Raw genomic sequence first — 13173 nt, 5'->3', positions numbered from 1 at the left:
ATGTTCCTGGCAGTGTGGATTGAGCCATGCCTCTGATCCCAAGGGAAGGGCTGCAGCCCCATTGGAGCATGCCCAGCTCCTTCCACAGAGCTCAGCCAGTGTGGTGCTGGGCATCTCTGAATTCCATCCTACTGCTCGCTCACCCCTTGCCGATGGCTCAGCTGACACATCGGAGGCCGCTTTGCGCAAGTGCCACCACGCTCGCCTCAGCTCCTCAAATCCTGGGGGAATGGGCCAGGAGCACACAGACAGCAAGGGAACACAGGTGTCCACAGCCATAAAATATTCATGTAGCCATCGATTTGTGCGGAGTCTCCTCCCACCGGATTATGGGGTGAGGGGCGACGCCAGCGCTTTCTGCAGAATTCATCTGGGGTCGGGCTCAGGGGGTGAGAGGGAATGACCTAAAGTAGGCTGGAATAAGGGGCACGAAGCAAGAGCCGAGGCTGCTTTGTGAACAAGGAAGGAGGAAGCCGGTTGCAGGCCAAGCATGGTATCTGAGAGGCTCCTCCATCCACACACCTCCTCTGCCCCCTGGCTCGCCATTGTCCAGCGGCAGCTGCCCGTGGGCGGGTGGCGGGCACAGGGCTGTCTGGGGGGGAGGGGCTCCAGAGAGGATAACGAGAGGCTTTGGGGCGCAGAGGCGAAGTTATGCCTTCTTTAAGGAGGGCAGCTCTGGGAAAGCACTAAATTCTACGAAAAAAAAGAATAAAATATTAAAAAGGAGGCAGAAGCACACTGTGTTGCGGCTGGGCCAGTTACGGAAATCGGTAACAGGCGGGGCTTCAGCTAGCGGTGCCGGAGAGAGACTTCCCTCCGGGAATCCTGCTGTCCCAGGCCGCGTCCCTTCGCCCCGGGCCGCCCCTCGGCGGGGGGAGAGACGGGGCCGGCAGAGGAAAGGGAGGTTCTGCCGCGTCCCCTCTCCTGCTCGCTCCGCCCGGGCCGGCGGCGGGGAGCGGGCGGGAGCGGGGGCGGCTCTCGATGCCCGCCGCCGCCGCATCCCCGCCGCAGCGGAAGCCGCGCCCCCGCCGCCGGGGCCGCCCGGGCGCATCCCCCCGCCCGGCGCTCCCCGCCCCGTCCCGCCGCCGCCATGAACCCGCTCTTCGGCCCCAACCTCTTCCTCCTGCCGCAGGAGCAGCAGGGGCTGGCAGGCCCCGAGCTGCCGCCGCCGCCGCCGCCCGCCGCCGAGCCCCTCGGCGGGGAGCCGCCCGCCGGCCCCTTCCCCGCGCCGCCCGCCGCCATGGCCCTCCGCAACGACCTGGGCTCCAACATCAGCGTCCTCAAGACGCTGAACCTGCGGTTCCGCTGCTTCCTGGCCAAGGTCCACGAGCTGGAGCGGCGCAACCGGCAGCTGGAGAAGCAGCTGCAGCAGGCGCTGGAGGAGGGGGCGGGCGGCCGCGGCCGCGGACCCCCGCGCCGGGACCAGGCGGTGCAGACCGGCTTCGTGGGTCCCATCCGCACCCTGGGGCTGGGGCTGGCGCCGGGGCTGGGGCTGGGCTCGGCCCGGGCGCTGGGGTCCCCCGGCTCCCGCCCCGGGGGTCCTGGCCAGCCCGCCGCCTACTCCGCCGGCTCCCGCTTCATGCCCGGCACCATCTGGTCCTTCTCGCAAGCGCGGCGGCTCGGCCCGGGGCCCGAGACCACCCTGGTGCAGGGACCCGGCGTCTCCTGGGTCCACCCCGACGGCGTGGGCGTGCAGATCGACACCATCACCCCCGAGATCCGAGCCCTCTACAACGTGCTGGCCAAGGTGAAGAGGGAGCGCGACGAGTACAAGCGCAGGTGAGAAGGGGCGGCGGGAGCGATGGACACCAGGACTGTCGCTGCAGGGCTCTGCCCGGTGGGAGATGTGAGGGGGAAACAGGGAGGGAAGGCGAAGGAGAAGTCCTGGCCGGACTTCTCGGGAGCACGGGCTGCAGGCAGCATGGGGAAAATGTGGAGCCCTGAAAGCATTTGTTTGTGCCTGGGTCTCCTCCCTTGGCACCTGGTGTGCGAACCCTCTCGGGATGTTCCTTGAGCGTTTTTCCATCTTACCAACCTGGCATGAGGGACTAGAAATGCTTTTCCAGGCAGGGAAGGAATAACTCCAGGACCTGTGTTTTAAAGCCAAGGGGATCTGGAAATGCTCAGGGAGGAGGAGAACCTGAAAGTAGGTGAGGAAGGTGGACATGCAGCAGCGAGCGGGTTTGATTGGAGAAGGCTGCTGGGAAGGAAAGAGTTCTCTGAATGTGTCGGAAGGTGTGGGAAGCCCCTCAGCAGGGTGGCCGGCCTCTCCTAGGCCCTTTCCCTCGCCAGCACTCTCCAGCTGGCCCCTCGGCAGCAGAGAGCCGAGGCAGGACACCCCACTCCTCGGGGGCTTTCCTCCCGACCCAAAATAGCTGTGGCTTGGCATGTGCCTTGGAGAAGGGTGAAGCAGAATGCAGAGCTAATCTCTTGGCTGGTTCTTCTTTCCCGAGCAGGGTGGCCGCGGCTCCCTTTGTGTCAGGCCGGTTCCCGAGGCTGCTCCCGGATCCGCACGTAGGATGAGCTCAGGCTGGGCTGGCGTGGCGGGGTCGGGGCGAGAGCGGCGCTGTGGCTGCCACCACCCGAGCCACTGCTCTGGGCTTTTCAGAAGTCACGCTGTGACGCTTTAGAAGCAGTTAGGAAGTTTGTGATTCCACACCCAGCTCCCCACGGGAGTTGTGCCACCGACCCGCTCTGCATGGCCACAGCTCCAGTGGCAGGATCGGGGCTGGGGTCCAAGATGACACCTTATGCTTTTGGCTTTATAACGCTTAGGCTGAGCAAAATTTCCTGCTAGATGCTCCAAAGGCACTGAGCAAGGCACATGGAAAGGAAGAGTTGGCATTTCTTCTTTCCCACCAAGTGCTGCATGTATCTAAGGCCTTTTATTATCAAGCCAGTGGTCAGGCTCCTTCTCCAGAGGGGAGCAGCGCTCCTTGCATTACACTTTCAGATCAGAGAGTGGGAAGCTGGAGCCAGTTTTTTGGCCAGGAAAGCTTGAGCCTCGAAGTGGGTCAGCCAGAGGGGACAAAGTTGGGTTTGTTGGTGCTGCTGAAACTTTGGGAGAACGGAGAGCTGAGCAGGGTTGTCCTGCTCTGGCAAGTGAGCTGCAGGGAAGGCAGCAGAGGGTGAGATGGGGGGGCACCACAAGCTGCTGTGAGCCAATGTTATTGGTGGGATCTATTTTTGGAGTGTGTTACCAGGAGCTGGGGCAAAGCAGACCCCACCCCCAGACCCTATCCAGCACTGGGAACTTCGTGACGGGTACAGCCAGGTCCCAAACAGGGGAATGGGACAGAAGGATTCCATTTCCACACCCTTCTCCATGCTGGGGGCTGACACCAACATCCCTTGGGAGCTGAGAGTTCCCTGCCACGGTGGGCTGTGATCTGCCATGGGGACAGTGCAGCTGGTGTCATGCCTTTGCCACCTGCCTGGAGACAGATGGAAGAGGCCATATTAACACAGGACTTCCCAGTTCTCCTACGCATGGCTTGGGAGCTTGTGCTTTTTTCGGGACAGCATTGCTGCTGTGCACCCCACTGCACTTGGAGCAGTGCAGCAGGAGCTTCTCTCTGGATACACAGGGCCTGGAATTCAAGTCAGGGATCCAGGAGGGCTGTGGGGCTGTAGGGAGGGGTGAGAATAGTTGCAGCAGCAGGAGAGAGGCTCACAGGAGCTCACTTGGGAGGAGCAGACTGAAATTAGGTGGCCTGGATAGGGGCAAAGGGTGCCTGTGAGTATCACACAGACCTGCTAAGTGCTGGGGATCTGGGAGTCTCATCACGTTTGTGCTGTCTGCTACACCTACTACTTGTAGTCACAAGTAATTCTAATCCTGGGTGTTGCAAGGATACCCTGGAGGTGTGGAGTGAGCAGTGCTACAACACAGTGTGTTAGAGTCACAGAATGGTTTGAGTTGGAGAAGACCTTTAGGGGTTACCCAGTCCTGTCTCCCTGCTGTGAGGTTTCACTAGATCAGGTTGCTCAAAGTGCTGACCTTGAACATTTCCCCTCATGGGCCATCCACAACTTCTCTGGGCAGCCTGCTCCAGTGTCTCACCACCATAATGAAAAATTGAAAATTGTTCCTTATGTCCAATCTTAACTTACCTTTTTTCAGTTTAAAACCTTCACCTCTTGTCACTGCAGGCAAAAGGTCTGGTACAAAGTCTCTCCATCATTCTTGTAAGCCCCCTTGTTTACTAAAATGCTTCAAGAAGGTTTTTTGTTGTTGTAATTTCCCTCTGAGGAGCTGTGCCAGGCTGCAGGGCCATCCCCGTTGAGGTGAGCTCCAGCATAGTTCAGACGTGGCAGGAGGGGGATAAGTGGAGCCTCAGCCTCGAGCAGCCCAAATCCCACCATGTGCACTGACCCTGCAGGATGGGCTAAAGCACCCCAGTGCCTGTGGCAGTGAGCAGGACTTAAAGGATGGGGGGGATTGTTGATTTTTCTCAGTGAACTTGTTGAAGGGACACACCTGGCAGGGACAGCACTGCATCTTTCCACATCCCTGGCTTTGGGAGAGCTGTCCCCTAGCTGGCAGGGAGGTGGTCAGCTCTGCGTGCAGCTGGGACCCTCCTGCCCTCGCTGCCTGCCTTTGGGCAGGCTGTGGCTGTGCAGCAGTGCAGGAGCACCCCCTGTCCCCCCGGCACACGCGTGGCCGTGGGGCTGTGCGGGGCAGCCTTGCTTCCAGCTGGCAGCGACCTGCAGCTGCTGCGGGCGCAGTGCTGCAGGCAGGTTATTATTAGGAGTGGTGCATTGCAGGAGGGAGCAGGGCAGAAGGAGCCAGGCAGGAGAGGAGGGAGAGAGGTTTGCAGTGGATGGGTGCATGGATTTGTCCCTGGTGGGGTGAATTGCTGTTTTCTCCTGCCTTCTGAGCCGGTGTGTATGTGACCTGCACTCTCTTCCACAGCGTTGGTGTGAAATGAGCTCTTACCAGGATTTGCAGCTCTGCCTTAGGTCCCCAGTGAGTCTGGGATATATAGGGACCCAGAGGGAGGCGGGGACCAAAAAAGAGGCAGTGCCGCACCAAGGAAGATGCTGAAATTTTTTTATTCTGGTGGAAGGCGTTTTTGTCCCTGGGGAGGGAGGCTTTGTTTGAGCAGTTCCCATATAAGGGCAATTCTACCTTTTAACTTTCTCCTTTCTTTTCCCTTCATCTCTCTTTCCCCAAAGGGATAGGAACACTCTTTGATTCCCCTTCTGAAGCTGTAGTATGGACCCAATACCAGCACAGGAGTGCACACTTTTGTCCTTGTTTGAGTAAGGAGCAGCACTGCTAGCTTTAAGAGCTCAGAAATTCACAAGCCAGGGCTCTCCCACGTCGTCAGATTGTCCGAGATAACAAATGTGAGGGCTTTTCATATGATTTCTGGCCTCCTAGACCTTAAGATTTATTGTTCAAACTTGGTGTGGGTAAGTGAGAGGAGAGATTTTTCACATCCTTGTGCAGAGTCGCAGTGTCTGTGTTGGTGCTTGCGGGCACTAAATAGAAACCAGACCTCGCAGCACCAGGAAGAGCCCAGCTCTGGTTGCTATCCCAGAGTGATCTCGCTTTCTCAGAAAAATCTGGCTCTCCCAGAAGAGCCAGGAGCTGGGTAAGAATGCAGCAGCCCTGCCCCATGCCGCACAGCAGCACTTCCCAGCCCCCTGCTCGATGGGATCATCATTTAGCCAAGGGCAGCACGGCTTGATGGCCTCCCAACAGACCGTGGGCCGGGCCAACACTGCAGCGAGACCCAAGAGGTTGAGCTCATGCCCTGAAATGTAATATAATAATTGCTAGGGGATGTGTCTTTGCACAGCAAGGCTGGGCGCCTTGCAGCTCCACTTTTTGCAAAGCTGCAGAGCCCAGTACCCACGGACAGCCCAGCATGAAGTGGCACAATCCGTCCTGCTCCCTTGTGGGATGACACAGTGTTCTTTAATCCAACCTGGTATGCAGCAGTGGAGCCAAGGACTCTTGTGGCCCTGCCCTCTGCACTGGGACAGGCAGAGGAGCAGCCCTTGGTGCACATGGTGGTCACTCTCACTGTGGGGTGGTTCTGTGTCAGGATCAGGGTTTGTGCTGCTGGACAGCCTGAACTGCAGTGCCACAGACACACAGACGTGGTCACAGAAGTGCTGCAGATGGGGGCAACTCCCCAGTCCATCTGCAGAGCTGTTGTGAGGGCTGGAGCTGCTGTGGCCCAGGGCTGTGGGGCTCAGGGCAGAGGCCGATGGCTGTGAGGGGCCGTGGGTGTGCGGCCCAGCTGCCGGCAGAGCCTGCGGTCGGTGTCCCCAGCTCCCCCCAGCACAGGGCAGGCCCTGGTGGGTGGGACAGCATTTGTAGCTGAGCAGACGATGGGCTTGGCAGCTGCCATGGCCCGAAAACAAGAGGCCATGCATTCCTGGGCGCGTTCTACTTCCCGGGCCAGTGCTGTGGTCCCCCCTCTCGGATGGCTGTGGGGTGAGCAGCTGCCGCTCCGTGCTCTCCCTCTGGCAGCCAGCGAGGCGAGGCCGATGGGATCTGAGCGGCGTTTGTCTCCCTAGATGGGAAGAGGAGTACACGGTGCGTGTCCAGCTTCAGGACCGGGTGGCTGAGCTGCAGGAGGTGAGCCTGGCTGTTCCCCCTGCCCTGCGCCCCTGATGCCCCACACTGGTGCTGATTTGCACGTCTCTCTCACCCTGGCACAGGAAGCCCAGGAGGCTGAAGCTTGCCAGGAGGAGCTGGCCATGAAGGTGGAGCAGCTCAAGGCAGAGCTTGTCGTCTTCAAGGGACTGATGAGCAATGTGAGTCCCCAATCCCTCTCCAACCCCACAGCAGTGTCCTGTGCACGTGGAAAAGCTGTTCCATCCAGCACTGGTGGGGTTGGTCTGCAAGCAAAGCAGGCATGAGGGAGCAGTCCTGCATGAGAGGGAACGTGGGGGCACCGATTGCCATCTGTCTTGCCTAATATTCCTCCCCTGTCCCCTTCCTGTGGTGCCGTGGGTCCAGAACATCACGGAGCTGGACACCAAGATCCAGGAGAAGGCCATGAAGGTGGACATGGACATCTGCCGTCGCATCGACATCACTGCCAAGCTGTGTGACGTGGCACAGCAGCGGAACTGTGAGGACATGATCAAGATGTTTCAGGTGAGGAGCGCCCGCTGCTGCTCCTGACTCAGCCACCAGCTCTGGGGAGGAGAGATCCCAAAGGAGGAGGTAGAAGAGACAACACCAGCCCCCTGCTAGGGGAGGTGCTTGGTCACCCGAGCCCTTGCTCCTTCTGGTCCCCTGATTTCTGTCTCTCTCGGGAGGACCAGGCAAAAGGGCACAGAGTGGAGGTGGAATGCTCCAGATGTTGCTTTGGACATCAGGAGTCCCCTCACCCTCTTGCTGACCTGTTGTGTTGGGCCAGGGGACCCCCCAGTGCTAGGGGAGCAGCTGCAGGAGGGAGACAAGTTGCTTGAGTGTCTGTCTCTAACTCCATCTCTCTCCTTTCCCTTCCCCTCTCCGTCATCTTCTCTCTGTCTCTCTTCTCTGTCTCTGTCTCTTTTCTCTTTCTGGATGTTGCTGCTTTTCTGTCTCGCTCTTTGTCCCTACAGAAGCAACTGGTTAGTTCCATTCAGTTGAGAAATTTTAAAAATTTTAAACTTTCTTTTAAAAAGGTCGGCCTATAAATATTGACATGTTTCACCTTTTTCAGACTGTCTCTTTTTTCCTGTTTCTGTCACTGTGTTTCCCTGTCTCTGGACTGGGGTGGTGGGTGATTTGAGTTTTTCTGCAGTAAAACCACGTTGTTTTTTTCCTCATCAAATTCATAGATTCCATCTTTAGTTGCTTAGTTTTAATTTTAGAAAATGCTAAAACCATGTTTTATCCATTGCACCCATCTTTAACCTGATCATAACGAGCCCATCTCTCTCTCTCTCTCCTCTCTCTTTTCTTCCTTCCTTTCTTTCTGTCTTTCTCTCTCTCCCTGCCTTTCTGTCCCTCCACCATTCCTTTCCCCTCCATCTCCTGCCCACTCCCTGCTCCTGCCCTCGGACCCGGCCTCGTTTCTGTAGTCTCTGCACTTGTCTCCCGTTAAGGTCCCAGCCTCGGTGGGGCGGAAGCGGGAACGCAGGCAGGTCAGCGACGAGGACACCTCGCTGTCGGAGAGTGATGCCTCCCGGAAGCCCGACGAGGAGGAGGAGGACGAGACCACGGCCATGAGTATCAATGAGGAAATGCAGAGGATGCTGAACCAGCTGTGAGTGCGGCTGCTGCGCACCTCTGCCCGTGCTGTGCAGCCAGGCTCCAGCACCAGGCTCCCTGCTGGCCTGGGGTGGGGAGGGCAGGGGTGCTCTGTGCCTTTCCTTCCTGGGTGAGGGCCAGATGAGAGATGTTGCTGTGGAGAGTGGTCACCTGTGCTCTGTGGCACAGTGGGACTGTGACTCCCTGGGAGACCTGAGCCCACCTATGCCAAGAATGGGAGCTGGTCCAGCTCCCCTCCTTTTGCCCCCTGTCCTGCCTTTGGGAATCTGTGCCTGGATTTGCTCGGGCTCCTGACCATAAAGCCAGCCCCTTCCCCATCAGCTGTTGGGTTTGGGCACACCTGAGTTCTCCCTGGCCAGACCCCCAAGAGCTGCGGCCCTGCCCGTGAGCGGGTGCAAGGCTTTGGCACTGACACAGCCCCCTGCCTGCTGTGCTCTCCTGCTGGGTGCTGACGTGCTGTTCCCTTGTGCCCAGGAGGGAATATGACTTTGAGGACGACTGTGACAGCCTCACGTGGGAGGAGACAGAAGAAACGCTGCTCCTCTGGGAGGACTTCTCAGGATACGCCATTGCAGCCGCAGAGGTGCAGGGGGAGGTAACGGCGGTGTCGGGGCCCTGAGCTCTCCTTGGGTTGGGACGCTCGATCCTGCCTGAGCCTGCGAAGATGCTCTCTCAAGGACCAGATTTCAGCCCCTTTGCCTTTGCAGGCCTGTACACAATGCTTTCCTGCCTTTTCTGCATGAATACATCACAGCGTCCCTATCAAGGTCTCCTTTTCAGAGACAGGGACCTGTAGCCTGAGGGGTGTGCTGAGGGTGGGGTGCACACATGTGGGGAGAGCCACAGCCCATCCAGAACAGAACACTTCTGCCTGGACTGCTCTCTGGTGATCCTTGCTCACGTTCACCAGCCCACCTACCCAATGTGCAGCAAAACTGCCCGAAGAGGGGCCTTGGTGTCTGGCCAAAGCCCTTGTCATCCCAAATCTTTGGCCCTTGCCAGTCCCCTGGGGATGGATCATGCTCAGGAATGGTCTCCAGATCTTCAGTGCAACGCTGGGCTTGTTTGGGTTGATGTGGTCACTGCCCAGTGTGGCGAGTCCTGAGTCTCTCAAGTCCATGTTGACAGGACTGACTCCTGTCTTATTTGTACTACACTGTATATATTTCTTCCTCTTTTCCCGGTGCTGCCAATTCTTTCTCTGATTTGTCTCTCTCTTGCCTTTGGTTCCTCATGTTGGATGCTTCCCTGCCTCTAAACCTGCTGTCTGCTCTCCTCAGCAGCAGGATGACAGCCTGGAGAAGGTGATCAAGGACACAGAGTCACTGTTCAAGAGCCGTGAGAAGGAGTACCAGGAAACCATCGACCAAATAGAGGTGGGAGATGGGGGAGCCATGGCACAGAGGGGTGTGAAATAGGGGAGTGGGTCCCTGGGGGAGGGAGGCACAATGCTGGAGCAGGTCACTGGTAATGTGGGTGACAGCCCTTGGTCTAGCCATGCCCGCTGCCCTGCACCACATGCCCTGGGATCATCTCTGCACCGTTTCCCTTGAGCAGCTGGAATTGGCCACAGCCAAAAATGACATGAACCGGCACCTGCACGAGTACATGGAGATGTGCAGCATGAAGCGAGGCTTGGATGTGCAGATGGAGACTTGCCGGCGGCTCATCACCCAGTCTGGGGACAGGTGAGCTCCAGCAGGGACACCCAGGCTCTGGGTCTGAAGCCGGGGTGGTGGTGAGAGGGAGCTGAAGGACATGGCAGAGCTCTTGCCCTGCCCTCATGTGCTGTGGGGAGAGGGCAGTTCCCAGAGGCTGCTGAACGCCTGGCTGGCCTCCACACAGCTCGTGGTGCTGCCCGTGCGCAAGGCAGGAGACACACAGGATTCACTTTGCACATGATGCCAGACCCCTGCTGTGGAGAGAGGAGCTGCCTCTGTGCAGTCCCCAAAGGCCTGTGGAGCCAGGATGGCTCCAGGCTGGGGACCCCTGTGGTGGACTTCCACAGACCCCTGCCCTTACACACCTTGTCAGGTTCCTGCTCTGGGCAGGCCCCTCCAGCATCTCCCCCAGCTCTGCTTCATGCTCTGGAATGGTGTCCTCTGGAACACCCTCCCAGCAGCCGGGGATTCCTGCAGACACACACATGCCCAGGGGCACTTCAGCTTCTGTCCTTCTTACCCCACACCAAACTGAGTCCTTTCCCTCCCCCTGGGCGATGCTGTGACTGCTGCCCTTTACTGTTCTGTGCAGAAAGTCTCCTGCCTTCACCCCGACCTCCAACAGCGAGTCAGCTCCGCATGAGGAGAGCGAGGAGTCCGACCGTGATCCCCCCAGCGATGCTTCCATCAGATAATGAGGGGAGGCCCGGCTCCCTCGGACCCCCTTCCTGGCACGGGGTTGCCTAAGTCACACCTGGGAGAGACTGTCAGGGACGTGGAACTGCTGGTAAACGTCTGTCGCCCAGGCTCACTCCTGTTTTGGGGTGCTTGGCAGACCCCACACACCCCCTCACCGGATACCCTGCTCATGGGAATAGCTAGATAGACCTGAGGGCCCTTGCCCGGGCTGCTCCGCCTTCAGCCCCTTCTCCATTCCCTTTCCCTGCTTTGGGTAAGCCGTGGTTCGGGCAGGGAGGCTCCAAACCTGCCACGGTGGCGTTCTGCAGGACGTGTTCCCAGGCGCCCCAGACCCACCTCCTCCAGCCTCCGTCCTGGTACACCTGCCCTGCCCTCCCTGCCCTCCCTGCGCTTCACGGAGCCAACAAGAGCCGTACCTCCCTGCAAACTGGACCTGACACTGGTGCCAACTGGACCGAGCCCGGGGCTCTCCCTGCCCTTGCTGCTGGCTGGGCACCCGGCTGGCACTGCCCACGCTGAGCCGGGCACCCCGAGCCTCCCAGGCCTTCTCGGGGGCAGGGAACGAGTCCCGCTCACTGTGCACTTTGCTTTGCTCACGTCTGTGTTACGCGGGCGAGGTCATTAAATGGGACGATTTCCTTTTCTACAGCTTCGCCGGGTGTGGCCTCTCCTGTGCTGCCGCGGGGCTTGAGAGGGGGCTGTGGTCCCTCAGAGCCCAAGCCCCCATCAGTGGGTCTCCCCGTGGTGGATGGGACAGTGGTGAGATCCCTGTTCTAAAATCCACTGGCCCTCAACAGGCCCTAGTGCTGCATGGGCTGCCTTGTTTTTAACCTGGAGCATCATCAATGCAGAGGCTGAAGGATTGAAAATGGAACTGATCCTGGCTTGTGAACATCCTCCTGTTTCCTGGCCTCTTCTGCCACACCAGGGCCTCCCAGAGCACCTTCCTGCCTGCCCTCAGTCCCATATCCCACCTCAGTGTAACCGCAGTGGGGATCCCCTGTCACACCATCTCCTGTGGCATCTTCCTGGCTGGCTCCTCCAGTGATGGTGACGGGAGGCTGGGGCCTGGCAGGGTGTAAGGAGGGAGAGAGCAGCCTCCAGAGAGGCAGTGTGATGCAGTGTGATCACTGAGAAGTGGACACAGCCTGCACAGCCAAGGCAGGTGAAGCTCTGGAGAAAAAATGCTTCCCACTAAAGGTACTGAAGGGAGGAGAAAGCACATGGCAGTAGAGTTTTTGGATCATCTCTAGGATTATGTATGGAAGATAAAATGGGGGCTGAGGGATGCAGGAGTTTCTCTCTGTAGAAGTGGCTGAGTGGCTGATGCTGCTGGGTGCTTGAGCTGGGAGTGCTGTGGCCTCCATGCACCACAGCACAGTGTCGGTGTTGGGCAGGGTGAGCTGCTCTGCCCGTGCCTGCCCCGTGTGTTAAGGCATGTGCTGGCATTCCAGCAGGGGCTGAGCTGCCTAGAGCAAGCAGGGAGGCGAGTCCCTGCAAATGGCAGAAGAATTGAGCAGGAAACGGGAAATCAGGGCGCAGGTGGAGCCCTGCTGGTGCTGGGGAATGGCAGTTCCTCAGCCTGTGGTCTGCTGCAGCTCCTGACTGCCATCTTACCTTGCAGGAAGTTGGGAAAGTGTTTCACAGGAGCAGCAGGGCACTGGGAAGCAGCAGAAGCCCTGGCTGCCTGTGGGTGTGTGGGTAGATGGGAGGTGCGTGCCTCAGTGCCTGCCATGGCACTCACCTCTATGCCACCTTGTTAACTGTTTCCATTTCTTTCCCTTTTCCCTCTTTATTTTTCTACCTAAAAGAGCTAAAGCCAGAGGAAATATTTTACTATTTCAGTTTTCTGCTTTCAAGTGATGATGCCTCACACACAGAGTAGATCAGGGATCACTTCCTATCCTGTCTGGAGGCTCGTCAGTTTCATGCAAGTCCCCTTTCCTGCAGGCATCTTTGCAGTGTTTACTGCTCTTTCTCTCCTGTGGAGAGTTCTGTGAGTGGCTGACAACTTCTGGCTTCCCCTGTGCATAATCCAGGACATGCATACCTTTGCCTTGGTACTGCTTCAGGAACCCAGAAGACTGCAGAGAACATGCCCTGAGAGATTTCAGGAATGAAGCACAGAAGGATGACATCTTTGCCTCGAGCAGTCATTGCCCAGAGGAGCAGCAGGTGCCAGACACCCATGTCCCAGACACGTGGTGACCCTGGTCCCACACTGCCTGCCAGGACTCCATCTGCAGTGAAACCAAAATCTCCACCACCCATGTGTGCAGGATGCTGTTCCCTGGTGAACTGTATCACCAGCAAGAGGCTCTGTTCCCCCACCAATCTGACAGCCTCCAAGATCTCTCTGGCAGGATATGCAGCATGGATCCTTTGCCTCAGCAATTCCTCAGTGTGGGAAGCACAGGCCAAGGCCCGCAGTGTTAGCTGGGCCACCCCCCTGTCTAGCTGTGGTGACCCCACATCTTTAATGCTGATATGAGATGTGGTCCCTCCATCTACTGAGTTCTTCTCTGTGGGCTCCTTTTCATTCATTGAGGAGTATCAAGCCTGCTTTTCTCCACCATGTGCCCTGCTGGA

General features: G+C 58.3%; 1 protein-coding gene across 6 annotated transcripts; it reads left to right on the top strand.

The window, feature by feature from the left end:
• The first annotated feature begins 780 nt into the window (after positions 1-780).
• On the top strand, positions 781-11232 carry IFFO1 (intermediate filament family orphan 1). 6 transcript variants are annotated; one of them, XM_074534827.1, is made up of 9 exons: positions 781-1779; positions 6535-6595; positions 6679-6774; positions 6980-7120; positions 8035-8219; positions 8699-8807; positions 9508-9600; positions 9782-9912; positions 10478-11232. In XM_074534827.1, the coding sequence occupies exons 1-9, from the start codon at positions 1091-1093 to the stop codon at positions 10578-10580; spliced, it is 1608 nt and encodes a 535-aa protein (XP_074390928.1). In that variant the 5' UTR covers positions 781-1090; the 3' UTR covers positions 10581-11232. The 6 variants fall into 6 exon arrangements, with proteins under 6 accessions (XP_074390928.1, XP_074390927.1, XP_074390926.1 ...); XM_074534826.1 differs by having other exon boundaries at positions 9505-9600; XM_074534825.1 differs by having other exon boundaries at positions 8699-8819.
• The last annotated feature ends 1941 nt before the right edge of the window (positions 11233-13173 follow it).

Source organism: Zonotrichia albicollis, chromosome 2 (assembly GCF_047830755.1).
Source record: "Zonotrichia albicollis isolate bZonAlb1 chromosome 2, bZonAlb1.hap1, whole genome shotgun sequence".
Classification (NCBI taxonomy): Eukaryota; Metazoa; Chordata; class Aves; order Passeriformes; family Passerellidae; genus Zonotrichia; species Zonotrichia albicollis.
The sequence above is the reverse complement of the archived record's forward strand: the minus strand, read 5'-3'. Positions and strand labels throughout refer to the sequence as shown.

Excerpts from the sequence above, each read along its gene's own strand:
- IFFO1 (XM_074534824.1), top strand. The coding sequence starts at position 1,091 with ATGAACCCGCTCTTCGGCCCCAACCTCTTCCTCCTGCCGCAGGAGCAG. Across the intron at positions 6,775-6,979 it reads TCAAGGGACTGATGAGCAAT|AACATCACGGAGCTGGACAC; the intron begins GTGAGTCCCCAA and ends CCGTGGGTCCAG. Across the intron at positions 7,121-8,034 it reads ACATGATCAAGATGTTTCAG|TCTCTGCACTTGTCTCCCGT; the intron begins GTGAGGAGCGCC and ends TCGTTTCTGTAG.